Source organism: Diplodia seriata, assembly GCF_021436955.1.
Source record: "Diplodia seriata strain FDS-637 chromosome Unknown scaffold_12, whole genome shotgun sequence".
Taxonomy (NCBI): domain Eukaryota; kingdom Fungi; phylum Ascomycota; class Dothideomycetes; order Botryosphaeriales; family Botryosphaeriaceae; genus Diplodia; species Diplodia seriata.
The window spans coordinates 444219-471586 of record NW_027117319.1 but is presented as its reverse complement, the minus strand read 5'-3'; the positions used below and the strand labels follow the sequence as shown (position 1 = coordinate 471586).

Genomic DNA, 27368 nt, shown 5'->3' with positions numbered 1-27368 from the left:
CGGGACACGGCCGATGGCGCGGGATGAGAGATGGCGTTCCGGGAGACGGGCTAGAGGGCGAGGAGGTGGTAGACCGGGGTGACGATGGGCGTCGATGCCTGTGCCGATGGTGAGAATGTTGGCCGGCGCGGCGAGGGTGAGGAGTGTGGGCTTGTATGTGCGCGGGGGTTGCTATCAGTTTGATCTGGAGGAAGAGGGAAGGAGGTGAGGCGATGTTACGTAACAGCGAAGTCAAAGTGATGTGTTGGCGGTGCGGTAGGACTTGACGGTCCCAGATGGGGGATGGTGGAGAAGATGGCGGTGAGGTAGGCGGACTGGACGCAGTGGGCGGCGGGGCTGGGGCTGGTGAGGGCGTCGACGGCGAACGGCGGCATGGTGGTGGTAGGGATGGCGTCGACGAAGGGGATGTTGGTGTAGGCGGTGGGGGGCGCGAGCGGGCCGCTGGGGATCGGGACAGGATCTCGCATCATAGTCTTCTTGACGAGCATTAAAAGAGTGGCGAAGACGGCGGCGGTGGTGGCTTTGGATATGGAGCCGCTTGGACATGGGCAGCGTTGATAGACGCTCCGCGGGGAGTAGGCGGTGGCAAAGCGCTCGAAGGTGCCTTCCATGCCGCCGAGCGGGACGATGTGGGTTACTACGAACTCGAGACGAGCCGTTTCCACGGCCATCAGGCTCTGGTGATTGTGGCCGGCGTCGACTATCTGGACCAACCGCTCCCGCCGGCGGTCTTGCGTTCTCTGCAATGCAGTGGTGATCTGGTCGTCTGAGGGGTAAGTTTTGTCTGGGAGGGCTTTAAGCGCGTTGATGAGCTCAGTGGCGAGAACGGCTGCGCTTTCGATGGCGCTGTTGAAGCCTTGGCCCGAGATGGGTTTGAATTCGCCACCGTCAGCCACATGGGCTGGTCAGTACGTGGCTGGTGCGTTCACTTACTTTGTGTGCTGCATCCCCGATGGTGATGATCCGTCAAAAATGCCATTTGTTGAAGAAGAACTCCGGAAGCGTTGTGAGGATCGCGGAGAAGTTGTTCTTTTAGAGGTCGCCGAATGTGATATTTCCTTGTACAGGATCGTCCCAGTGCCTTTCTGCCACGGCTCCTTTCTCTTCCTCGGAGAAGCGGCGGAGAATCTCGATCTCCATCCCACGGGGCGTTCGGTCGTTTTTGACAAAAGCAACCTGTAACTTCGGCCTTTCGGGCCGTCGATTACCAAATAGCTGTGGTTGTGGCCTGTCCCCGAGTGCGACGAAGATTTTCCGGTCCCGGGAACTGAGCTGGATATGCTAAACATGAAAATGTAGTCACAAGTCGCGCCTTCGTCGACCAGAGACATTCATCCGAGCTTCCGGGATGCTCTTTATGCTTACCCGTCCGATAGGATCTGGGAAAGTAGCCTGGCCAGAGTTGATCGCCAATGCACCACATCTCCTTCCGGACCGTGCTATGAATACCGTCTGCACCAACGAGGATGTCGCCAGTATACATTGATCCGTCTTTGGTCGTGACTTCCACGCCATTCGCCAACTGCTTGACCTCAAACACGCGCCTGTCCACGAGAACCTTGGACTTGTATCGGATATGGTTGTAGAGGACTTCTATTGCCATCTATCGGTCAACAGATGTGGGCTCATAGCCGTGTCTGTGAAGCCCCGTCAGTCAACGACTTCATTTTTGATTCTTGACACTGGCCTTGCCACAAAGTGTTCCCCCGCCAGCTCGGCGTGATTCGGCGCTGCGGCTGTAGGAGAACTGAAATAAATGTCCATAATCCCCAACTGGAACTTCTCTCGCAGGTCATCGTAGCAACCGAGCTGGTCGAGGATGCGACCGTTGGGGACGAAGCCGATGCTCGCGCCCACTTGCCAAGCAATCTCCGGATAGGCTTCGACAACGAGGAAATCGATGTCGAGTCTCTCCAAGAGCCAGCGCTGATATGCTGCCGCCGGCTATGAGCACTTCAAAGTTGTGTGGCGCCATTGTGAGGTGTGGAGAAGCGAAACGGAAGGTCGGGGGATGATTGGGTTTCTCGGTTCTGATTGCAGCTGCAGGCGAAATCGCTGCAGGACCAGATTTACAACAATGTCGCAATGTGCAAGTCTCGTCGCTACTGATGTTGCTGTCCCAATGCAATCGGACAGCTCGCAGACGGGCCGTATCATGGGACGCAAGCTACCGGGTACCGCCGCATCCAACCAGACACTGCCAGACCCAAGCTTTCAAGCAGCTGTGCACGTACAGATGAGAGAAGGTTGTGCAGGTTTGCTGATAGAGACTGGCCGTTAGCGGTTAATAAGGTCTGCCCGTGTGGACAGGTTGCAGGAAATGCCACACCGGGGCGCCAACGCTTATGTCGATGCACTCCACGAAGACTCACCTCACCCCATTCCCGAGCGACCCTTCTCCAGTGCGTATAGCTTTCGCATCGGCTTGGAGACCACCTGCCAGCTGTTCGCACGGAGGGCGATGTTGCTGCGCCTTGCATTTCCACGACATCATTCCTCTGATGCCGACCCTGAATATGATATTGGCGCATCTGGACGAGATTCTTCGTGGAGCGGAAGTAGAAAGCAATCGCTTTTACATTGATGCATCAACAATTGAGGCTGACCAACCTTTCCGAAGGGAAAACCAACCTCGCTCACCTGCACAAGTAAGCGGAGGCAGGAAAAAAGGCAAAAGACAAAATATCAATTCTCGCTTAGCTATGTGCATCGTTTTGAGCTGAGATGATGAGCCAGACGTTGCCGAGCCGTCATCAGTCAAGACTGCCAATGGAACAGAGTCAAGACGCGTCTGCGGCGATTGCAGGAAATTCCGTGGTTGCTATTCTCATCTCACTTGCAGATTCTAACGCGTCATACTGCCTTCACTTGGCTTGAAAAGCTGCACGTGGCCTGGGGTGGGGTTTTAGCGTTGAACATTCCTTTAGTAGAGCTGGTCTGTGACTTACCTTGCAGAAAAGAAATGGCTCCTTCCTGCAGGTAGTCCCGTTAAAGAGAACCGGGATGCGACGTTGCGGATGATCGAGCAAAGAAATTGTGAGGCCGGTTTTACATTGTTTCGTAGGCTGAAGTGTGCTTCTCTTAAATTGCTGCATTTGTTTGCTTGGAACAAATACTTACAACGGAGACTCCGTACAAGCCTGGCCACCGCAATTATCCTGTGAGCTGAGATTGGGCTAAGGGTGCCTGGGAAAGCGAAAATGGTAAGTGCACCGGTCAGAACGTCAAATTTCACTGTTGTCTCCATCGACGGCTGTGGAATGCGCGGGTTCTGCTGCTCACCCGAGCACCCGTTCCTTCCTCGTTAAAGATGGATCTTTGCCCTCTGTCCTCTTTAGGCTTGGCGCGGAATATCTAGAGGAAGCGACATACAACTCTTCTTCGACCCCGAGCTCCCAGCTCTTCTTCCTCAACCTCCCAACCCCATCTCTTCTCTCCCGACCTCTAGCTTCTGCCGCTTTTTCCTCAAGACCGTTACGCTTCACCTGCGTCCAGGCCTTGTTTGAAGCCCATACGGCTCTACTAGAGCCTCCTTTGCTCCTCGCCGGTCGGGGTGCCCTTCTCACTTCACCTCCAGAACTTGGTAGGTTCTTATCGACCATCACTTCACGATGCCACAGCTGACCTCACCTCAGGCATTCACAGCCCCCATTACCGTACAATGTCTGACGAGGCCAACAAAAACCACAAGACACCGGCTTCGGGCCCGTCAGTCTCATCCACCTCGATAATCAATGAACTGCGCATGTCTGCAGCCCCACGTACGGAATCGCGAAACCTGCGGCATTTCAGTTCTTCTTCGCCAACTGTGAAGATGGAGCCTCGCCAGGCGGATTGGATCCAGCCAATTGATGCCCACACGTCACCTGTGTTACTCTTCCCTTCGCAGCCCAGCTCGTCCCTGGACGGCTCAACCAAGCTCAGCAGCATGAGCCGCTCTTCGCACGTTTCAGAGAGTGATTCATCTCAGCGTAAACGTAGTAAGTACCTCTAGCAAAGGAGATCATCCAATTCCGCCCTCCGTTTGCTGATTATCAACCCAGGCTACTATCTTATTGGCCAGGAGGAGGATGGAGCGGTGAAGCCGTACAATCCTGCAAAAGAACCGCTGCCGAAGAAGGAAGTTAATCATCCGAGCTTCAATGAAGCTGAAAAGGCCGCAAAAAGCATTCCTGCGGAGATAATTGCCATCATCGATCAGCAAGAGTGCTCAAATGAGGATGTTGACTACATCAGGGACTTGGCCAAAGGTGCCTTGACACCTAAGTATCCCGAAGGCGTGAAGATTGGCCTCCGGGGCGACTCCGGAACGGGTAAGCTGCTCCTATCTCCTTGACCATGGTCACGATGCTGACTCTCCGCCAGGCAAATCCAGCATAATCAACTCTCTGCTCGGAAAAGCTGATATTGCACCGCAGGGTGACGACGGTGGAGCATGCACGTCTGTCGTGCACGAGTTCCACAAGCCTCGCCGGGACCAGCCGCACGCTTGTGAGGCTGAGATATTCTTCCTAACACCCGCTGCCCGTGTCGCTATCTTGAAGGAATGGCTGAGGGATTTTTACATCTTCCAGCATTCGGACGCGGAGGCTGGCGACGATGTCTTCGAGAAACTCGAAGAAGCGTCCACTACTGCCATTGATGGCATTTTCTCTTTGCTTTGCCACCGCGACGAATGCGCGTCTCGCGAGGCAGTGGAGAAATTCCTTACCACCGCACAAAGCCAGGAAGACGCTGGCATGATCTCAAAATTAAAGGGTTGGACTGACCAATATCTAGAGAGCTTGCAGACCGTTCCCGGGATGGTCTCGATTGGCGAGAACTCAATAGAAGCCTTGCAAAACCGGATTTCTGGATATCTTCAACATCAGGAGTCCTATGGCAGCAGCACACCCTCCCCTTGGCCCTTTGTCAAATTGGTAAAGTACGCAGTACCTCCAGACGCTCTATTCCCTTGCTTTTTGTCTCCTGCTCACATCGAAGCGTCAATACTGACTTGTGGTTGGCAGAACTTTCTTCGATTCACCAATCTTAGAGCAAGATATCGTCTTGGTAGATCTTCCTGGAACGTCCGACGTCAACCAGACTCGTGTGCGCGCCTCACTGCAGTTTCTGAACAACGTCGACTACATCGGGGTCGTCTCGAAGGTGGAACGTGTGGAGACAGATGCTAATACCCACCGTTATCTGATCGATGCCTTCCGACGCAAGCGAGGGGCCAATGTCTTGCTGGTTGCGACAGGCTCAGAGGTATGCCAGGGATAAATCAATTCTCATAACAATTCTGCTAATTGTTCATAGTCGGTGAATACCAAGCCTCACTACCTGAACAAACGTATCAGCATGGCGGCCCCTGTCGATGCAGCGAACCTGACGACTCTGAAGGGACAGCTTGAGATGACCGCTCTTGATCTTCAAAAAATCCAGAAAGAGCTCAGGATTGCTAACAGAGATCGGGACAGGGACGCTGTAGAGAGCTTGGCGGAAGAGGAGCGGGTGCTTGAGTAAGTTTTGCTTTTTATTTTTTCGTTTGTGTTGAGGATCGTGCTAACTGCCAACAAAATTTCAGGTTCCAAGAGTTATCGCTTGGAGCAAAACTGAGCGAATACTGCGTCCACATGAGGAATACGAAAGTTTCCCACACCGTCGGAAAGAAATACTTCGATCTCACCAAGGACCCATTGCCTCTTCCGATTTTTTGCGTGAGCAACACCGAGTACGCTGTTCATACAAACGGCTACAAGCGCAAGGATATGCCCAAGATGAGTGTGGGTGCTACGGGAATCCCCGCACTGCGGGCATTCCTTCACGGCCTACCCGCAACTCGAAACTTCCACGCTTTTCAGCACCACCGCAAATTGGTGCTTCCATCTCTTCTCAACAACCTTGAGATGACATGCTCACAGACTAAGCTCATGAGGCGGGACGAGCTTCAGGAAATCATCTTATCGGCCTTACATCCCGCATCTGAGGAAATCAGGAGGACATTTGAAGCATTCTGGAGCACAGCGATTGTGCCTGGAATCGCCAAAATCAAGACAAACAGAGCCGCATATGCTGACCATGCCAAGAATCAACTTTCACGATGGACCCAATGGGCCAATGCGACGCACAGGGCATTCTGCTCTCATCATGGAAATTGGAGAACCAAGAAGGTGGGCGCGCACGACTGGAACGGGATTATGCTCGAGCCCCTCGTAAAGGATGTGGAGAAAGACATTCGTGGTTGGGATGAGGCCAGTATCGCCCTGACCGTTGAGCTGTCTGACAAGCTCAACGTCCTCTTGACGGATTTGATCTCGAGATTGGAAGGTACGCATCGTACACCTACCATGAATACACCCCTCCAATAACCTCCTCCCAGATGCCGCAGGACCATCCAAGGGTGCGATGAAAGTCTTCTTTGAGGAGATGCGTGTCCAGAATCAGGGTCTTGACCTGATGTGTCAATCGAGCGTGGAGAGATTAGAGAGAGACCTCAGCGCCGTCAAAGAGCGGCTTACGAACACTGGCGACCCCGAGTGTTACTTCGTCAACATCTTGAAGCGTACATACGAGGACTGTAGCGATATCACGGGTAGGCACCACATCTTCAGAAGGCCGAACGACAGTGCAATGCTAACACGTTTCGCAGGCCCTAACGCGCGTCAGAGGCGAGACATTCAACTGAAGGACAAGCTCACCCAGAGGGTCCAGGGCCCTTTCATGGCTCTCTTCAACACCGCCAAAGCTGCGGCTTCGGACGTTGTTAAGTATCACGCGAATAGGATGGACAAGGAGGTCAACAACATCTTTGCCGGCTTCCATCGCATCTTCATGCGTAATTTCAAGACAGATGAAGAGGACACCCCAGAGGCAAAGGCATTGAGGGAGAAGCTCCGCTCAAGGGTTGCTTCATGGAGAAAGGTCCTGACAGACGACGTTGACCGCCACCTGCTCATTTGCAGCGACTACGCCGAGAGCGGCTGAACTAAGGAAACAAAAGAAAAAAGATCGAGGAGTGCTGATGAAGTAGGCTAACCCGCCCTAAAACCTCTCGGATTTTCCTCCTTCACGTTTCACCGGACCTCAGCTCCATCAAGTCCGGCAAACTCCGATCTCAATCTGGTCCGCTCCCCGAAAAAAATCTCATTTCACCATCTGCAAGTTTCCTTCGTTTTCAGCGTCATTGAGCTCAAATCACGATACGCTCCAAAAAGTTCTTTCTCTTTCAAAGTTCTCACCTCCCTGCTTGGCGTTTTTCTTTTTTTTTAGCGACTCACACTTGCCCCTGCTCATTCAAAATCCCCAGCGAGTCTTGATTTCAGCGCAGAAGACCCGGGCTCATAGACGTGCCTAGACTCATAATCACATTTCGATCTGATGGCAAAAGATGCCCACAGCGTGAAGAAAGGTTGAAACAGGAAGCTGCTGAGGTGTGACTGCAATGGCAACGGTCGGCATGATGATGGCGCGGAGAAACTCAGGTCAACGGCCGTCTCATGGACGGAATCCTCCCGGGAACTCGGGCCTGCTTCCTTGGCTGCCGCCTTCCCGCCCGTGTTTGGTGTGACAAGTCGAAAGGTGGCTTGATGACCCCTCGTGAAAGCAAAAGGATGCACTCAATCCGATCCGAGTCGGGAGGACCCCGCTTTTGAGTAATGCACCCATCACACCTCTCCCGTTTGTGTGCACACCATTCGATGAAGGGATTGCGCGAGTTTATGGATACGCGGTGGATTCTGTTAGATAGATCAGGCCGGTGTTGGACATCCGGGGGCTTCCGAACGACGAAAGGCGTCCAACATGGCCCCTATTGACGTTGCAATAAGCTGGCGCGGGGACGGAGGATGGCACGTTTGTAGCCGGGTCCGGGGGCACGGATGAATGCTTAGCGGTGAGCTTGGTTGTTGTTCGGCGCCGGAGATAGAAGGTGGTTCGAGCCGTGCCGTGCACACGCCGGAAACGATGGTGGCGAGCCGTCAGGCGGTAGTGCGGCAATGACCGTTGAGGAGGCCGGAAGAATTCAGTCGGTTTTGCGTTTCAGGTTGATGTGGTGCGGCGCTCATTTCGGCGCGATTCAGCGGGCGACGGCGGAAAGACAGCGCGCTCGCTCCGCCCCGCCCGCCCAATGTCCGCTCAAAGCCACCCAATCTCGTATTCGCCTGCGGACCTTGTTTCACCCGCCCGACTCCCAGTCTGCTTCCGGCAGCTGCTCCGCCTCCCTGTTTCCCGCCCGCGCTGGGCAACTCCAGTTTTTCTCTTCATGCGATCGCCTTCCCCATATGCCAAGCAGCTGCAGAAGGCCAAGCTTCGCAGTTAAGCTTGATGCCACTGCAGCTGGCACCAGCTGTCCGCTCCTTCCCTCCCGGCGCGAAAACAACGCGCAATGTTTCGCAGAAGTGCAGCGGAGCAACTTCGGCGCCGCGGACGCCTCCGACGCATTGTACGGCCTAAGCAGCGGCGGCTGAGTCGCAACCCGCGGGCGCCTTCTGCCGGCGTTCTAGAGCGCATCTCGCTAAACATGGTGATAGCATGGGTCAAACACCTAGCCGCAATCCCGGTGCGCATCATGTCTTAGCAATCTTAGCCTGTCTGCACGGCATCGCCATGGCCTCACCCACGACCGCTCAAGCGATATATAAATTGAGCACCAAGACGCCCAGAAGTCTTGTTTCGCCCACCACCGCATTCATTCATTCCTTCGCTTCTTCGTCCTTTCTCGCAACCAACCAGCAATCCAGCATTCGCTCATTCCATTCTTTCCCTCCATCACCATGGTCAAAGTCTCCACCCTCCTTGCCGGCGCCGGCGCCGGTATCGCTTGCGTCGCCGCCGCCCCGACCGAGCTCGCCGAGCGCGCCAGCTGCACCTTCACCGACGCCGCCTCCGCCATCAAGGGCAAGGCGTCTTGCACCACCATCACCCTCAACAACATCGCCGTCCCCGCCGGTACCACGCTCGATCTTACCGGCCTGAAGTCCGGCACCAGCGTCGTCTTCTCCGGCACCACCAGCTTCGGTTATAAAGAATGGGAAGGCCCGTTGATCAGCGTTAGCGGCACCAACATCAACGTCTCGGGCGCGTCCGGCCACGTCATCGACGGCAACGGCGCCAAGTGGTGGGACGGCAAGGGCAGCAACGGCGGCAAGACGAAGCCCAAGTTCTTCTACGCCCACAGCCTTAAGGGCACCTCGTCCATCAAGGGCCTGAACGTTAAGAACACGCCGGTGCAGGCGTTTTCCATCAACTCTAGCTCCGGCCTCACGCTGGACAGCATCACCATCAACAACAGCGCCGGCGACGCCGCCGGCGGCCACAACACCGACGCCTTCGACGTCGGCTCGTCGGACGGCATCACCATCTCCAACTCGAACATCCAGAACCAGGACGACTGCCTGGCGGTGAACTCGGGCACGAACATCAAGTTCACGGGCAACACGTGCTCGGGCGGCCACGGCATCAGCATCGGCAGCGTCGGCGGCCGTTCCAACAACGTGGTCAAGGGCGTGACCGTGGAGAACTGCACCATCAAGAACAGCGACAACGGCGTGCGCATCAAGACGGTGTCGGGCGCCACCGGCTCCGTGTCCGGCGTCACCTACTCCGGCATCACCCTCTCCAACATCGCCAAGTACGGCATCGTCATCGAGCAGGATTACGAGAACGGCAGCCCTACCGGCACCCCTACCAGCGGCGTTCCTATCACCGACCTTACCCTCAAGAACATCAAGGGCTCCGTTAAGTCCTCCGGCACCGATGTCTACATCCTGTGCGCCAAGGGCGCTTGCTCCGGCTGGACTGGCTCTGGTATTGCCGTTACTGGCGGCAAGACCAGCACCAAGTGCTCCAACATCCCCAGCGGCTCCGGCATCTCTTGCTAAGCGGGTTTCTCTCGCTGGAATGAGTCGAGGCGGTTGATCTTGGTTGTGGGGCGCGGTGCGCGGGGCCTTGTGGCGGTGGTAGTGGTTCGCTTCTTCGGGTTGGTTGGTTGGCGGGGCTGGCTGCTTTGGCTTTTCCCGTTGCCGAACTGGACTTTCTCTTCTTAGTCAAATATATCTTTTGTTGCGCATGCTTTTGTCGCATTTTACAAATCTGTTTTTCGCCGGTGTGATGCCATCGTGAACAAAGACATGCTTGCGCTCTGATAGCTGAGGTGCCGCTCTTTCCCATCAGCTGGAAACCGTACCCGTTGCGCCAGCTGTTCCCACATGACCGCATTTGTGCTTTCTGGAATTGCAGACATGGGTGCTGTGTCGGTGATATGAGGTTACGTACGCAGCATTGCTGCTGATGAAGTGCATGGTGGGGTTCACACGCACACCCGGCTTGTCGTTTGGGCTGCAACACGTAGTATTTGAGCCAGCTTGTCGATAGCCAGGCAAATTTACAGCTGGAGGCGGGCTAACCTCTGCCACCAGAACCTTTCTGATGAAGATCATTGGAAAGAACAAGCCTCCGACATGGTCGGTATGAATGGCAACTGCTTCATCAATCTTGCCGCCAATGCCTCGAAAGTTGGGTTGATAATATTTTCGTCTCACAAAAAGGCATTATCATGCGTGGAATGCAGGAGGCCTTGCAGAAGGCCATGGGCAGGGCAAGCGAGCCCGTTCACGGTAGCGCTGTCGATGAGAAGGCGACGACCTATTGCTTCACATGGCGGAAGGGCTGTGCTGCACGGAGCTGACGTACCTCACGGAACGTTCAACTGTCACTCTTCGCGGATCCTTCAGTCTCAGATCTGTCGGGCCAAATTGGCTCTGGTGAAGTATGGTTCAGCAAGCAGGAGCGCCACTTTGACAGACGGTTTTGATAGATTTGCATTTGAATGTGAAATCGAATATTGAGATAGAGAGAGACTTGGTCGCTGAGGACCAGCGGCAGTCATAACATGAGTTGGCTAACCGAGGCATCACGGTGCCATTCATATCACGACCGAGGTGTCACAATATGACAGGGTTGTCAAAACACTACGGAGCTGTCACAATGTGACACGTCCCGCACCATCCAAGCATAGGCATCGAGAATTCTCGCGTACACGCTTCTACTATGAGCAAGCTCCATTTCGGTCCAGTCGATATACTCTCACTGCTGCGTTGCCCGGAATAACAGGTACATGGGTCGGTGCTGCTCGACAGACGAGCGGTCATCCTGCAGCGAGCGGTCAGCAAAGGGGAAAGAAAAAGGCCATCAGATGCACTGATGTGAGCGATAAGAGAGGCTTAAGATGGTAATGGAATTAACAGATGATGGTGGGGGTGAGATCCGTCGGACCAAATCACCTTATTGGTCAGTTTGGCCGCAGTGAGGAAAAATGTTGCTGACGAGCCCCAACAGCCCTTCTCGGACTCTCATTGGTCACTTTCACCGCCACTGCTGTCAAACTGATGGTCTCGAGCGAACAATCCGTCACAAACAAAAGCGTGAGATCGGATCCCCTCCGCTATCCTGAATGACTCAACCCGCCGCGTTCAAAGTATCATTGGCTAATTCGAAAACAGCCCAGACCCGAACCCACGCGAGGTGACTCGATGGCAGACACGTGCAGCCGCGTATAAAAAGGAGCCCGACAACCATCCCACCACGCTCTCCTCCATCCAAACCCAAACACGATCGATCTCCCAGCTCACAAAAGCGCATCTCATCATCCAGGACCGACCACCTCCAATCCGCAACACTTCCACCGAAGACGCGTGAGTCCCCTCCCCACCGCCGCCGGACCCTTTCACACCCAGCTCACCCCACCCAGCAGACCAACCAACCAACCAGCCCGCCAACCAACAACCATGTCCTCCACCCTCGCCCTCCCACCGACCCTCCACTGGGTGCCCCTCCCCTCGCCCCTCCCCTCCCCCTCCACCTCCTCCCCCCGCGCCGTCCACCAAACCCTCGATTCCCCCGTCCCCTGCCGCCGGTGCCTTTGCGACATCACCCCCGGCGACCCCGCCGTCCTCCTCTCCTACGACCCCTTCCTGGACGCCGACACGGGCGGCAACAGCAGCCCGTACCGGCACGCCACGGCCATCTTCGTGCACGCCGACGACGCCGACGGCAAGCATGCCTGCGAGCTCACCGACGTGAGATCGGATTTTGGAGGAACGGTGCCGGTGCAGCAGGTCAGCAGGACGCTGGCGGTGAGGGGGTATGATGGGATGGGCTTGATGGTGGGGTATGGGGTTGTGGAGGGGAATGGGGTGGTGGGGGCGTGCGAGGGGTTGTTGTTGGGGGAGGGGAAGGCGGAGTATGTGCATTTGTATTATGATGCGCCGGGGTGTTTTGCTGTGAGGGTGGAGAGGAGTGGGTAGGTGAGGCTGGGGTGGGGGTGGGCTGGAGGTGAGCCTTTGGTGGGGTAGGGGCTGTGTCTGGAGGTAGGACCGTGAGGGTTGGGGTGGGGAGTGGTGTGGTGTGGTGGAGGGATGACGTCTCTGTAACTCGTCGAATGCACTAGATTTCGTCCCTGATTTCCGGGCTTGCTGCAGTGTTTTGTCACTATTGACCGAGTGGTAAAGGAAGCCGAGGACGATACCGAAAGGTAGAGGGAATGATATCCCAATGAAAGGCAGGAGCGCTTAGGTAATTTGTGATGAAGATCCAATGAAGGTTATTTGCTGCAGCTTGGGACGTGCGAATGTGGTTTATCTTAGAGGGACTATCCTCAGCGGTGACGCGCTCCAGTATTCGCTCGGCTCTTCGGTATACTGATACCACGAACCACGCCTTGCGGGAGCTGTTGTAGCCTCAGAGCACAACTGGGGCGTTCAGGCCGTCAATCAGCTCGGGCAGTGTCGTCGCCAGCTTGAACGCTTCCTCCCCCAAAGGACGTACGGATTGAGGGCTTTGACAATTTCGGTTGAAAATATGGGCGGAGGACTGGCGGTGACATGATACGGCTTGTCAGATAAGTCGTCCGTCTTCTGATAGGTCATGATACACACACATTGCTCTCCATGAGACTAGTAGGAAGGGCGTCTTTGCCCAAAAGACCACCTTAGCTGCCCGATCGCCCCACGCGCTACTGTATCCCACGATAAGCGCCGCGGTTGAAAGAATGAGAGCTTTTTTCTGTCATCGTGGTGTCTGTAATATCGTCCATCACGTATGCGGGTGTTTAGAGTCCACAAGGCGACAATGGGGGACTCGAATGTTGATATGAGAGGGTTGCCATGAGGAAAGCTTGTAGTAGAAGCTCGACGTCCCCTTATGCGGCATGTGGCGAGAAAAGCTTCCGTTCGTGTTGACCTTCGGAGCGAATAATCCGCACTGAGTATTCACGGGCATTGTTACTCTACAGTGACTCTCGCGAAATATGTGGCCCACATTAGCTACATTCCACTTTCGGGGTCACTCTTTCGTCTGGGGAAATTGTACATGTACTGCAAATTTTGTGATTTTATGGATTTCAAAGCAAGTCTATCAAATGCAATCTACATCGGTACCGTCCATCTATGCGGCATGTTGAATGCCGCGCGCCAACGCATGATCTCATGCGCCTTGATCATGTCAACCGGGCACTTGTTCTAGGCGTCACGGGACTGGTTTTTCATGCTTTCGTCGATGACGACGAAGATGAACATGATATACAGTACGGCGCACCAAGTTGCTCTTGGGCTTCGCACGAAAGCCTCCATAATGCCGAGCATCACCGTCCAAGAGGTCAATGTGATGAACACCATGATGGCCTTCCGGGAAGGTTTGTACAGGCTGAAGTCCAAGTCGGTGGGGACATTTTCGGTGCTGAAGCAGACGACAACTCGCGGGTCGGTGAGCCCAAGAGTGCTAATGCACGGGTCTTGTCCAGAGAGTATTGATCCCAGGTGGAGAGTCAGACTGAGGAAGTAGCCTACAAGCAGCGCAAGCACCGACACTTGCAGCAACACTTCCAGAATGCGTCTACCATGAAACGGCGGGATCAGAATGTTGTATCTCCTGAGCAGCCAGCAAAGGAGAATGGCGAAGCATACTACGAACATGTAGACGCTCAATAGTACCTTTTCGATCCAGAAGAGGTCCAGAACATGCCGGACCGTCGGAACGGGAGGTGTGTGTTCCTCCATTGTCGATGAGGTGACAGTGAAGGATTCGGTTATGGGATGCTAGAACAGTTTATCGGCGAAGATGGACGCTTTTTGTGTATCAGAGCAGGTAGCGTTGTTATAAGACAAGCCTTTATTCTAAAATCCTACAGAAACAGCTTAACACTACTGGTGGGCATACAGTAAACAAGAGAGCAGAGCGGTATTTCAGTTCTCAAGGTTGTCGTAGTAGCCGCGACGTTCTTGCTTGATCTGCGCAATTTCCCGGTTGAAATGGTCCACGCGATGCTCGAACTCGCCGAGTTTCTTTGTCCGAGAGAAGATGAAATGGCGCCAACGAGCATTAAAAAAAACACATCCTCCTTCCACTGCACCCTGCATTGCTGCACCTGCACCTTCTTCTCTTCCTGGTCAACACAATCGAAATCCGCCAAGTGCACCCAGACATTCTTGCCTCCAGGCACCTAGTAGTCCTTCATCAAAGTTGCCTCGATCTTGTCCATGATCGTGCGTGCCAGGTCTTCCACTTCCTTCGCGAAACGGCCCGTCTTCTCGGCCGCCGACAAAATTTCCTCTTCGTCTGTGTCCTCTTCGTCTGTGTCCTCGTCGTCTGTGTCCTCGTCGTCTGTGTCTTCTTCGTCTGTGTCCTCGTCGTCTGTGTCCTCGTCGTCTGTGTCTTCTTCGTCTGTGTCCTCGTCGTCTGTGTCCTCGTCGTCTGTGTCCTCGGCGTCTGTGTCCTCGATGTCTTCAAAGTCGATGTCTGTAAAGCCAATGTCTGTGAAGTCGCAATGCGCGACTTCAGCCACCACGTCCATCACCTCCTCGAGCAGTTCATGGGCCCTCGCGTCGTCCAACGCAGGAGCTATGATGGTGACACGGAAGGCTTGGACGCCACACATGGCGGTGGATGGGCATGTGGTGGAATCGAGGATGCCAGAGCCGAGTAGGTTGAGACACATGAGCATGACCGTGGGGAGGAGGAACAGAATCGCGAGCTCCAAACAGTGGATGCGTCCGAGGTTGCGGGCGCGGTAGACGAAGACCACGAACGCTGGGAGGAGGAGGAGGAGTTGTTGTATCATGTTGGGCCTTGTCGTGTGCTGGTGTCGGGGTACTTGGTTGTTCGGTACCGAAGTGTCGGTAAGGGAAGTCTTGAGTTGGGGATGGTGGAGAGAGTTGGAGGGCAAAGGTTTATGGCGAAACGGCGTTGGCCTTATAGTTTTGGGTTCGATGGCCAGGCAAAAGTATAGTGGAAGCGAAAAGACCCTTGGTCAAAACTCGCACTGAACCTTGGGAAGAGGGACTTAGCCGAATGGAAGCTTAGAGATACTACCGGTGGGAAAGGAAGCGGTTCAATGACACGGGTCCTCGGAGGTTCGGCGTAAAATGCCGCTCCGCCTGCCGTACTCACTCAAATCTGCGCAGGCGATATTTGTGTGGCGGCTTAGCTTGGCGCAGGAGACTGCGGGGGTCACCAGGTATATCACTTGCAAGCTTCACCGCAACCTCAAACGCAGCTTTCTTTGCTGCCTGGTGCGAGATGGTGCTTCTTGTGTCTGGTTTCATGTAAGGTTCGCGTGTAGAGGCCAAAGCCGGACAAGATCGCGGTTGCGGTCCGCTTCACCGGTCAGAAGTAGAATGGACATCCAGGAGATTGTATCTCAAAGTCTTCAACACACGTCAGCACATTAGAGGTAGCCTACCTGTTCTGATCACGGTCCAAGGCTACCATGGCTCTGTTTCACTATGACCGGCCGGCCATTTGACTACTTGTTGGGTCTTACCCTAATTCACTTGGCAGATCTGCTTCACTTTGGAGGGACAATACGTGTAATATCTTATTTATCTTTGTAAAACAGGAGATCAGCTTAGTGGTTATATGAGAGTAGCGTTGCGAGATGGGACGCTACTGAACGACTCCGGGTCCGCTCTCTTCCTGTCGCCGTGGAAGCCCCTTGGCCTACCATGCGCCTCGACATATGCCATGACGATTTGACATTTGCCATGCGATGCGGGGTACTAATGTAGGGCACAAAACCCAGGAATGGGGGGCCAAGTTCCCAGAAAGAAACTCGCGGTGTGTTCCCGTCCCTCTCCGGGCAGACCGGGTCGAACGAAGTGTGCGCCCTTTCAACCAAGCTTTTGCTCCGAGCGCCAGCGCTAATCGTACAATCTTTGTTTTGCAAGACCGCGCACAGTCAAAATTCAAAAGACTGTTTTCGGTAGATCAAAGCGCAGCTGTCATCATTGCAGAGTTCGGAGCGGGGCATTCAGCCACAAAGAAAGTAAACGGCCATCAATTCGCAAAATCTTCCTTGTTGACTCCTTTGTCCGAACCATAACCCATCCACGATACAAGAGCAGCCTACCTCAACAACACCCTGCCACTCCCATCGAACCCGCAATCTACAGAGTCTCCAAAGCCTCAACCCTCCACCATGTCCAACACGAACCCCAGAACCCGCGCGGCCATCAAACACTACCGGAGCCTGCTCAGCCCCGAACAACGCTTGCACTTCTGCCTGCTCCCACTGCCCCAGCAAGCCGCAATCGCCTTATCCGTCAGCGAGCCTACCACCCCCGCGGACCCGCACATCGACCCGGACTACACGCCCCCGCCGTCCTCCCCCTCCACCACCACCACCACAACGCTCCCTGCAACGCCCATCCCCCCCACCACCACGCTAACCTGCTGCACCGCCCCCCTCGCCAACACGCGCGCCTCCCTCCTCGCCGCCGAGCGCGCCCTGGCCACCTTCTCCGCTTGCCTATCATCCCACCTCCTCGCCGCCAGCGACGCCCTCGACGCCGCCGCCTTCCAGCAGCACCACCTCGCCGCTCTTCCCGCCGACGCTTTCGCGCCGCGCGGCGGCGGCGCGGTGCGGGCGTGGCTGAAGGCGTTTATGGGGGACTTGGGGGTGTACGATGGCGACGGGGGACGGCAGACGCGGTGGGGGCTGCAGCGGCGGTGTTTGGAGGGGCATTTGGGGGAGCTGGAGGAGGCGTTGGGGAGGATGGCGCGGGGGGTGGGGAGGGCGTTGAGGGAGGTGGAGGGGGTTGTGGGGGTGGCGGTGGGTGGGGGTGTTGCTGAGCGGACGGCGACGAGGTGGCGCGGGGGGAGGGGGAGGGCGTGGAGGGAGGGGGAGCGGTTGGATGCTGGCGGCGGCGGCGGCGGCGGCGGCTACGGTGAGCGGGGTTCGCCTGAGGGCCCGGATGCTGCGTGGTGGCGCCGTTCGCTGGGCGGTTGGCTGCATACGTTGCATCCGGCCTTGCCGGGTGCGTCGCCGCCGCTGCCGCCGTCGCCTGCGTCGCCGGGGAGGTTGAGGGCGAGGAATGAAGAGGCGGGGATGTATGTGGGGAGGAGGGGGAGTGAGGTGAGGAGGAGGCTAGAACGGCAGAAGAGGCGCGAGAGGAAGAAGCGGACGAGGCAAGGAGATGTTGTTGTTGAGGAGATGGGAGGTGAGCGGGGGGCCGACGTGGCGCACGTGTTGGAGCATTTGGAGGTGGTGAAGAAGGGGCTGCGGAAGTTGAAGGAAAGGATGAGGTTTCTTAGGGAGGAGTATCAGATCAGGGCGGAGGATGATGAGTATGAGGAGAGATATGGGCGGAGGGGGTCTGAGGGTGTTGATGGCGTGGAGAGGGTGTTTGGAAGGGGCGTGGCGCAGGTGGAGGAGTTGAGGGCGGCGTGGGTCGCATTCGCCGAGGAGGTGGGCAGAGTCAGTTAACGAAAGTCGTTGTCTTGTAGGTTGATTGAATAGTACTGTGTTTCCAGGGCAGTCGTTCATTCATATCGGAAAGTTCAGCTGTGTTGTGGAGCTATAGGTCTGTTTGGCCCAAGCGGTCTTGAATGTCGGCGAATGCTCGTCCAGCGAGGTGAATGGTATATGGGGTGTAAGTGTGAGACCAGCTCAGCAAATACAGCGCTCATGGCGACGGCGAAAGGGGAGCTGGTGCGCATAAAGCGCGGGTCGAGCGTGCTAACATGCCAAAATCAGGAGAGAACCTTTCCAGGACCGGAAACCTGGATCCATACCAATGTCTGTCCGAAGCTGACCGAAGCTCGCGTTCATGGCTTGGAGGATCTGGTCAGTATCGTAGGTGGCGGTGACGTTGGCCATGGGCTGGGGCTGATCGGGTAGCCATCCTCTCGGCTCCTTGAGCGCTTTGGATACGGCGCCCTTGCTCGTTAGGTTCGCGCCCATCTCGAGCACCTCCTTGATTTTGGCGTCGGTCAATCTGTCTCCGTGAAGGGCTGCCACGTCTGCGATGTTCCTAGCAGTTTGGAGCAGGTTCCGTTCCGCCTCCTTCCTTGCCTTGTCCATGCCGTCGATTGCGGCCCTAGATCCGTCGGCTATTTCTTGGGCCATTTCGAGTGCTTCCGCTGATGCGCCCTGTTCTTCCATGATCGTGAGTAGCGCCGTTGCTGACGCTTGGGCTTCGCTCAAGGTTTCCCACGCGGCCTTTCCCATGGTGGTTACGTTTCCTTCGTACGCTTTTCCCATCTAAGCCATGATCTGAAGCGCAAATCGTGGGATCCGAAGATCCTTCTTCTCTTGTGGCGACGACGCGGCGGCCGCCGCTTGGCGCTTTGGCGTCGTAAATTCGGATCGGGTCTTCCTTGCTGCGCTTAGCAACCTCGTCATGTTGAGTGGCCACCGCAGATTGGTCGGGTTAGATAAGGGTCTGCACATGGGGCTGGCTCTGCGGGCTGTCGGTGGATAAATCCATAGTGATGCGGGCATTTCGGATGCGCAGGTGGAGGTGCAGGTGTGCGGGCGTCGAAGAAGAAGGCGCAGGCGGGAGCGCGACCAGGATTTTACGCCTGTGCCCACGAAAAGATATGACGTAATGACGATAGGCGGCGACCAGGCCGGCGCGTTGAGGAGGCTATATTCTTCTCGCGGGTGCAGTCAAGGCTGGCATCCGCACCGAGAAGCATGGTATCACTGACCTACACAACTCAGGGCGGTGAGCGGGACGCTGGTGCAAACCATGTGCGGATCGAAATATTGCTCTGCGTTTTGCTCGCTTGCTTTCATGCAGTTCGTGGTCATTGGCGCGCGTTCCCCTCTGTCGCGCGGTGGGTGGTTGAGTCGCGGTGAAACGCGCCATCAGCGGCTGCCGCAGCTACACTAGACTCCGGAGCAAGCATGAAAGCGCTGGGCCGGAGCAAATAGAAAGAGCAGTGCTTCAGTGGAACGGGCAGAGGATTGTTGTGCGGTACGCGAAAAGCCCTCTGTTGGTATATAAGTCGCCAAAACCTCCTCCCCTTCCATCATCGCTAGCTCAGTGGTAGAGCGGCTCCTGACGTATCAAGTAAGGCCTGGGCATAGCCTGTATCGGGTTGGTAGCGGTCGGGAGAGGACCTTGGGTTCGATTCCCGGGCGGTGAAATATCATCTCTTTTTTGCTCTTCACTTGTTCCAGCCCTCCCTGTCTCTCGCACGCACGTCTGCAATTTTGGCCTGTTTTGTCCATCGCCTCAGCTGTCCATCTCCGCTACCCCAGTGGTTCAGACAATCTCTCCTCACACTGCTGTTATCAAACCCCAAAGTCACAATCTGAGATCCAAGACCGACCGACATCTTCACCCTCCCGTCCATACAAATCTCCACAACCCTCTCCTACTTCACCCCCACTCTTCGTCCGATCTCTACAATCGCCTCTACGCTATCCAAGTCCGCCACTCCCACAAAGACGGCGACCCATCTGACTAGGCTAGGCCACTATCCGCTTTGGCTCACCCACCTGCCACCGACACTGAATCGCCAGACTCCTCCAACGCGCCTCGCCGCCACAACCGCAACCACTGTCGATGCGCTTTCCGCCGCTGCCATCGCCACCAGCACCGCCACCGCCTCCTCCATACCCTTCCCATTTTCGTCAGCGCCCCCGGCTCGTCCCCGCTCCGGTTCCCGTTCCGGCTTCAGATACGCACACGGCAATACATCCATACCTCAAGAGCATCATTTCGATTCGCCACGGAGGATCCTCCGTCGGCGGCGCCAGCGGCGGAGTCTTTGATGAAGGAAGCAATAAGAGGGGCGCGGTTCGGAGAGCTGGTTGGTGGGTTGTCATATCGCGTGCATACTCGTTTAGTCTGTATGAAGCTGATTGGGGTGAGCCGGGCTGGCCGGCCTGATGGACGATGAAGCAGGGACGAGTGGTTCTTCACTCAGAACTTCTGGGTGGAGGGTTGGGAGGTGAGGTAGGTCCCCTCCGAGAATGTACATACATAATGGAGGTGAGGTCGTAGGTTCCGCTGGCCTCCCTGGTCTGGTAGAAGCCGGGTATGCATGGTGTCGACTCTGCGTAGCGGTGCAACAGAAAAGCGGTGGCCATGATAACCAGGCTACTGGACAGGAACCACCAACGATGCGCATGGATTCAAAAGACTAGCTCACCATAATCAGACGTCCAATCTCCACGACGACCTGCCCTCCATGTGTCACCGTTCACCCCATCGACTTTATACAAGCTCTCTGCTTCCTAAGCTCCGTGATCAGCATGCCGTAATCGAAATTCGTTCCTGCCCCGACGTCGAAACGTGGAAGACGTTCGCCGACGCCGTACTTGAAGCCGGCGACCGACGATCCAAGCCTAGCGTTTTTGTGCTCAGCACCAGAAACGAGCTGTGTTTTCCTTTCCAACCTGCTAGTCCCCCACAACAGCAAGGTCATATCCATCCGCAAAAGACAGTCGAAAACCACCCACCCACGTCCAGTCCATTTACTAAAATACTCCGACGCGCGTCCAGGAACCTCAGCAAATACTATAAAACAGCGATCCTTCAACTTCCCAGCGTATTGTCCCCGAAACACATCACTGAGAATCGAAACGAAGAGGGTCAGAGTGTACGAGATTTGGCTGTCTAAACCGTCTGTGCGAGCCTACGGAAGACACCGCACCGCACCGCATCCATCGCTCTTCTTGTAGGCATCCAGGGCGGAGAAGAAGAGAGGCTGCAGTCCGAGTACGACAGGGAGCGCATCCGGCCCATGGCCAAGGATCACGGTCGAGCCGACGCCGCTACTTGTCCAAGTCCATGCACACATATATCGTTTATCTGATCCTGACCTTCCCAGAGGTGTGTCGTCCGTGTTGTCTAGCGGGGCGGGAGATTCAATGGGATTAGACGGGCGCACACCGCTCGCCTGATGTGAAACGGCGGCGAGGTATGCGTGATGAGATCTGCGAACGTCCGTGCCGCTGTGCAGCAATTCGTGTCAGCCAGCGTGGCCTGGACGCTTGTAGAGCTTGACGGGGAAAGGAGGCCGAGATTGTTGGTGTGATGGAGGTATAAATTTGGGATGTAAGGTGAGACGGAATGGTTCGTGGGTGAAGGAAGGGCGGTAGCTGCGTTGACTGATGTAGCCTTTTTACAGGCACACTGGGCAATATTATCCCGCTACGCACCCATCATGCATGGTGCGTGTTGTAGCGATGTAGTAACAGTAGCCTAGGTCATGTTTTCCGTGAGGAAATGAGAGCGTGCGCAGTCGGTCGGGGCCACCGCCCTAAACTGCCGCCGCTCAGTGCTTTCTTCCTGCGCGACATTGGCTCTTCACCTTTTCTAATCCTTCATTCCCCGTTGTATATAACCCAACTTAGGTGATCCAAGCTTTGTTTTGGCTTCCGAGCTGCGAGCGCCAGCCTGTGGGGGAGTAAGCTTTCGCATCATGCACCACCAACCCATCTATCTATCCTTTAGGCCGGGCGGCGCATGCCTGGCTCTACGGCGTCGCGTAGGAGCGAGCGAGCTATATCATTTGTGCAAGAGAGGGCACGGTGACACTGTCTCTGGCTTAGGCAGGGCCCGCGGCGCGGAAACAGTGGGCCAAAATCAGCGTTGCGCGCTCCAGCAAAGACGTAGCAGTAATATCAAAAATATCAGCGGGCAAAAAAGAAAGCCCCCGGCTGGGAGTTGAACCCAGGACCCCTGTCACTCTATAACCTTGCCCATCCTGTTCGCTGACTCAAGACGGGCACGTTTCCGCTGGTTCACAGTGACAGTGCTCCACCATTGAGCTACCGGGGGCGAGAGAGGTGGATGACTGGACAACTTATAAAGAGCAGTACCGCGCTACCTGGGGCGTGCAATGGAGTGACGCCGCGGGGGGCCAAGCGGCCACTTACGCTGAGCCTGCAAGGATGTCCACCGCTGTTTCCTACCTCTCGTCCACGCACAACGGCCCATTCCCCGGTGGGCACAACAGATCGACTATGCGGATTCACTTCCAAAGAGAGTGGTGGTCAATTCCAGCATTACGCAACTTCACAGCTAAACTCTGATCTCAGTCTAAAGGCAAATACATTGAGCTGGCTCGTCATCCCGTGCGCGTTTGCACTTCCCCGCGGCAAACGGCCCTCGATCCTACCTCACAACACAACTCGGCTTTCCGACCTAGCTTACGACGGCGACAATTGCACTTCTCCAACCCGTCTCAACCGCAGCCGCCTTCAGTCGGCAGTCTTCCCGCGCAACTCCCCGCATCTTCCACCATGCGCCCATTCATCGGCATCCTCATCGCCATTGCCATCGCCATCGCCGCCTTCCTCTTGATTGGCCTCTTCGCCTGGTACTTCTATTGGTATGTCGCCGCCATCCCGAAATCGTGAGGTGATGCTAAGGAACTATGCGAAAGGCTCCACATCTTCCCCGGGCGACCCCGAGAGGTAAACACAGGTGCGCACAACATTACCGAATGGCCGAAACATCAAGACACGGGAACTTGAAGGAGGCTGATGCTGTGTCCTCAGGCGATGAAGTAAATGCCTGGCTTGAGACGCAGGGGGCCCAGGCCGGCGCCACTGGACCCGCGGGTGAAGTACCAGTGTCCACTACTGTCGCGTGACCAACAATCATTGAGGTGGGAGAGTGGCATGGCGCTCGCTTGCGGAGTACAGGCTCGACGGAAGGACTCTGATGCGCCGATGAATGGAATACCTCTGCGTTTTTCTCACACTGTTGAGACGGACTTTATGCTGTGCGATGGAGGTGTCCCACCAGCCGGATGAGGTGGATTTCCCAGGCAGCCTTGTGCTGTACAAGCCATTTTTGCTTTTGCTGTCGCAAGGAATTTTCTCCAGGCGGGTTAGGGGTCATGTCTTGTACCATGAGCTCTACCCCAGCACATTCGGTCGAGGATGCGATGAAGCTCAACACAGTTGCTATTATATCTACGATGCTGCATGGTCTTACATAGCGAGACGAGATACGCCCGCTAAGCCGCAGTCTCAGAAGCACGGAAGGAGTTTCCCAGATGAATGTCCTGTCAATGCACCAGCAGGACATGTTGCGGTTTAGGCGGTATGTCTGAGGAAAAATTCATAGGGAAACGCCAACTACACAGCTATCCATGAACAGTTCTGGAAAATAAAATCGTTATTGCTTATTGCGCACTCAATGTTGCTGCTCATACGACAATATATTCCGGGCTGCCCATCACCTGTACAAGGAGGTCTCTTGATCCGATAAGAAGATTTAAAGCGAATATGTAGCCAATGGACATGGCGTCGCTTGCACCACAGCAAATGATGGCCAAGGGCAACCATTGAACAGCCAACATATGTAGTCGTCTAGCCCTGTGAAGTCCTGACGGCGACATAAGCTAAGCATTTTTCAGAGTAGCGCATCTGCCAACGTCCGTCATAACATGACAGCATCTATCGCCTGTAATTGCTCGCTCGCATTACGGAAGGACCAAGACCTACGTCATTAAGTAGCTCATTAACGGCTACCAGTTTACAGGTGCAAGGGCATGGAACATTGAAGAGCTACAAACTGTGCTTCAAAGTCAGATCTAGAAACTCGAAATGCAGTTCAACTTCGGGTCAAGCACACCGGAGCATTTTAATATTTATGAACTCCTCCAATCAATGTTTTCGAAGCCAGTAGGGCTTTACCATTTCAACATCCTAAACATATGCTTTGTACCGATTTTCTATGCTTCATATGAGTCATCGGAGTCCCCGATGCCGACATTTCCAAGTATTAAGAATCCAGCAACTCCTATGTGTTCTGCACCATTCAACCTGAATTTATAGTCAACGGCAAGCCATGCAAGATGGTAGACCCTTTTTTCCCCCCGATGCAGGCTATTAGATCTTCCGAACGTCAAGTATTGTGGTCAACGCCTCCTCAGTTTGGGCATGTTGTGTGCCCGATTTTTCCGTGCCATCCCCGCAAAGCCAGCATCGAACATATAAAGCCGCACCTGGCCATCCTCCCACCGCTTCTGCTCCTGGACCCATCACTGCATATCGGTGAGCAGCCGTCTTCCTTTTGTGCCGTACAAGACGACCGACTTGGAGCGATCGTGATTTGGATCCCAGAACGGCGACGCGATATCGATGTCGGGAGCTCTCTCAATCTGCATCTTTTGCGTCATCACCGCGTTAGCTGGTAACCTGGAGTGTGCGAAGCCTGGTTCCTCACTTGTGCGCTTGTCTGTGGTGGGAGTACCGTCGGCGCCGGCTACGGGCACCGTGTTGTGTTTCATGGTGGACGATGGTGGGTAGGACGCCTCGTCGTCCTCTTCTTCCTCGTCGTCTTCGTCGCGGAGTGGAGTTACAGGCTCGGTTGGGAGGGCACTGCGGGGCAACGGGGTGTTAGTACTGGATTGCTTCGCAGCGGGAGACGAAAGAGGGAGAGGTTGCATACATGGCGTTTTGCTTCCGCTGCTGCTCTCCCTGCTCCGTCTGTCGCTCTGTCTGCTTTGGTGTATCAACCGTCTGGGAAGCAACTTTACCCTTTGGCTTCTCCGGCGATTTCGATATCTGTTGCTCCTGCTGCTTCGGCGCCTTCTTCTTCTGCCGCCACTCAGCCACGAGGTCCTTGGACACATTGCTCTTCGGCTCCCACGAATCATCAAAATCTTCACCAGTTTTCGGGTCCTTCTCCCATGCGATAAGATAGTGGCGATGGCGCTCATCAACAATGGCACTTGCAGAGTAAACATCATCATCTTGCTCTTCCTTCAGCTGTTCGTCCTCGGTCTCATGCGCCCTCTTCGCCGGCCGTCCCCGTGGTTTCTTTGGCGCCTTCTGTGATTGTCCCTTCTTCTGCTGCTTCCATTCAGCCACCAAGTCCTGTGACACGTTGCCCTTCGGTTCCCAAGTGTCTTCAAAGTCCTTGCCAGTAACTGGATCCGTCTCCCACGCAACGCGGTAGTATCGTGGTTTCTCGCCGGTGATGGCTCTTGCGGGAAAGACTCCTTCATCTTGGGGCTCAGGCTCCGGCTTCGTGGACTTTTGATTCGTGGGTTTGGCCTTGGGCTTGGTGGACTTGGGCTTTGCGGACTCGGTTCTCGTAGCCTGCAGTCGTTGCTTCTTGTTGTCGGGCTGAGTATGAGGAAGTGCGAAGTTTGGTTCAAGTTCATCCTGGGCATTGGCACGGTCGGTCTCGAGCTTGCGCTTGCGGTTCCGATCAGAGGATTCTGGGAGTTCGTTGTTCTGAGTTCCGTTGGTAGCTTCACGCTTGTGCCCGCGGCCATGGATCGAGGGCTGGTCAGGTTCAGTGCCGTTCTGTGCCTCATTGTTTTGCGCCTCCTCTTTGGGGTCGTGTATGCGCTCGTCAATGGAGGCCTTGTTGTCGGATGAAGTATGTTTCTGAGCGGCTTCTTTGCGGGATCCGTTTGGCAGTGGCTTGTCCTGGACCATTTGTGCCTCGTCCTGCGCAACCTCCTTTTCCACGCCCTGTGCCTCACCGTTCTCAATATCCCCAACCTGGCCCTCGCCATTTCTCTCCGCCGGCTTCTTCCACTTTCCCTGCTTCTTCTCCTTCCACTCCCTTTTCAACGCCGCATTGGCATAGCTCTTCGGCTCCCACGTCGGCTCATACGGCGCACCATTGCCATCCAAGCCCGCCCAATCGATCAAGTACCCGCGCTTCGCATCCTCTTCAAGGATGGCGCGAGCAACGTACGTTTCGTCCGACTGTGCCGCAGCATTCTGCTTCTTCGTATTTGTCTTCTTCGTGACCTTGCTCCTGGACGACGCTGCGGTCGATGATGACGCGGTGCGTGCGTTGCGGGCGACGCGGTCGGCGGGTACAGAGGCGCTGCGGGTGCGCTTTGCCGCGCGGTTGGCGCGGTTGTGGGCGGCTTTGTCTGCGACGGTGGCGATTGCATTGACGCGCGGGAGTGGTCTCGCCATGGTCGGGGGCGTGGTGATGTGGAAGAGAGGGCGGATGTGAGGGAGTGGTGACACACGCTGGGAGTCGGGTTGACGCGTGTTGGAGTCGAGGTGACGTCGTGTCACTTGTGTTTGTGGGGTACGGTGCGTCGGATGGAGGGGAGCTTGGCGTGCGCTCGGCTGTCGGCCAATCAGGGCGGCCAATTGGGCCAGCTGCTGCGTCTTAGACGTTTGCGTCCGGAATAAGAAATTGGAATCGCGCGAACAAAGCCCGCCCAAATTTCCGCCTCTGTTAACCCATGTCTTGCAGGGCGCACGTCTGAAAGTAAATGTCAACTTCTAAGGTAGCCATGTACATTGTCTGAGAACAAAATTTCCACCCATAGTATGTGGCTTTTGAGAACAAGATCCCATAGCGCACTCAGTAGTCACGGGCCAGGCTTGGGAAGCAATGAACCCATTCGATACTTCTCAAAGAAATCGAGACTCGGGACAATAAATTACCATTCGCATATACCCTAGCCTGAATCGCACGCCTCCTTTCACACCCAAGTTAACACTATGCACTGCCACGTCAGCGATTTGGCTCCGGGCTGTCTGCTTAGGAGTGCGTTGTCGTGAAGGAATTGATGGTTGCACTCTGTCCAGCTTTCTTTTCGTCAAAGTAATAAGGCAACGCAAGGTCTGCATACTTATTGCAAATTCCGACTAATCTCGACTTTCTGAATATGGCACGCTTCAGAAGAGGACTCCCCAGTCCCACGTATCTATTTGTGAACTTGTCCCGAATACCCAGAATACAATAATAACCAGGTCAACAGGTCCCTCACATCGCCGCGCTCGATAAGGCGAGATTCTTCTAGCTATAATGCCGATGCCGGCTGACAAGTAGCGCTAACATATGGGTTGTCTAGTCATACCATTCAAAACCATTGCAGCCACCAGTTGTGACCGCCGCTGGAATCTCCCAGGATGTACCATTCAACAGCGTGTTGTAACCGGGGAGAGTGAATCCAACTCCCCTTCCCAGTGGCAGCTGGCGAGATCACGTCTCTCGATGAGGATAGGGTGGCCTTGGCATATGACGCCACTTTCGGTACTTGAATCTCCTTCGGTAATACCAACAGCATAGCGGAGCTGCTTCAAGGTTCTGTGGAGTTCCCTGCGGAGTAGTTGGCGGTCTTCAGATGCGAACAGGGCCAGAGGATGAGCGCGCAAG

At 55.4% G+C, this 27368-nt stretch overlaps 7 protein-coding genes and 1 non-coding gene across 8 annotated transcripts; 2 read left to right on the top strand and 6 right to left on the bottom strand.

Annotated features, from left to right (window-relative positions):
* Window positions 1-215: 215 nt before the first annotated feature.
* Window positions 216-1423, bottom strand: SLS55_010287 (uncharacterized protein; the record flags this gene model as incomplete). Its single annotated transcript, XM_066781675.1, has 3 exons — window positions 216-901; window positions 934-941; window positions 1419-1423. 3 exons carry the CDS (start codon window positions 1421-1423, stop codon window positions 216-218), a joined length of 699 nt encoding a protein of 232 aa, XP_066627958.1.
* A 2391-nt stretch (window positions 1424-3814) lies between these two features.
* SLS55_010286 (uncharacterized protein) lies at window positions 3815-6969 on the top strand (the record flags this gene model as incomplete). Its single annotated transcript, XM_066781674.1, has 8 exons — window positions 3815-3980; window positions 4044-4313; window positions 4366-4758; window positions 5057-5250; window positions 5302-5504; window positions 5570-6312; window positions 6365-6577; window positions 6635-6969. 8 exons carry the CDS (start codon window positions 3815-3817, stop codon window positions 6967-6969), a joined length of 2517 nt encoding a protein of 838 aa, XP_066627957.1.
* Window positions 6970-8756: 1787 nt separating this feature from the next.
* PG1 (Polygalacturonase 1) lies at window positions 8757-9863 on the top strand (the record flags this gene model as incomplete). The annotated part of the gene is made up of 1 exon (XM_066781673.1): window positions 8757-9863. The coding sequence occupies one exon, from the start codon at window positions 8757-8759 to the stop codon at window positions 9861-9863; it is 1107 nt and encodes a 368-aa protein (XP_066627956.1).
* Window positions 9864-13499: 3636 nt separating this feature from the next.
* SLS55_010284 (uncharacterized protein) lies at window positions 13500-14036 on the bottom strand (the record flags this gene model as incomplete). The annotated part of the gene is made up of 2 exons (XM_066781672.1): window positions 13500-13822; window positions 13877-14036. The coding sequence occupies 2 exons, from the start codon at window positions 14034-14036 to the stop codon at window positions 13500-13502; spliced, it is 483 nt and encodes a 160-aa protein (XP_066627955.1).
* A 443-nt stretch (window positions 14037-14479) lies between these two features.
* Window positions 14480-15097, bottom strand: SLS55_010283 (uncharacterized protein; the record flags this gene model as incomplete). Its single annotated transcript, XM_066781671.1, has 1 exon — window positions 14480-15097. The coding sequence occupies one exon, from the start codon at window positions 15095-15097 to the stop codon at window positions 14480-14482; it is 618 nt and encodes a 205-aa protein (XP_066627954.1).
* Window positions 15098-17992: 2895 nt separating this feature from the next.
* Window positions 17993-18382, bottom strand: SLS55_010282 (uncharacterized protein; the record flags this gene model as incomplete). Its single annotated transcript, XM_066781670.1, has 1 exon — window positions 17993-18382. One exon carries the CDS (start codon window positions 18380-18382, stop codon window positions 17993-17995), a length of 390 nt encoding a protein of 129 aa, XP_066627953.1.
* A 3541-nt stretch (window positions 18383-21923) lies between these two features.
* SLS55_010281 lies at window positions 21924-22052 on the bottom strand. The gene has a single exon. It is a non-coding gene; the product is annotated as a tRNA-His (tRNA).
* Window positions 22053-24267: 2215 nt separating this feature from the next.
* SLS55_010280 (uncharacterized protein) lies at window positions 24268-26170 on the bottom strand (the record flags this gene model as incomplete). Its single annotated transcript, XM_066781669.1, has 2 exons — window positions 24268-24607; window positions 24678-26170. The coding sequence occupies 2 exons, from the start codon at window positions 26168-26170 to the stop codon at window positions 24268-24270; spliced, it is 1833 nt and encodes a 610-aa protein (XP_066627952.1).
* Window positions 26171-27368: the final 1198 nt, after the last annotated feature.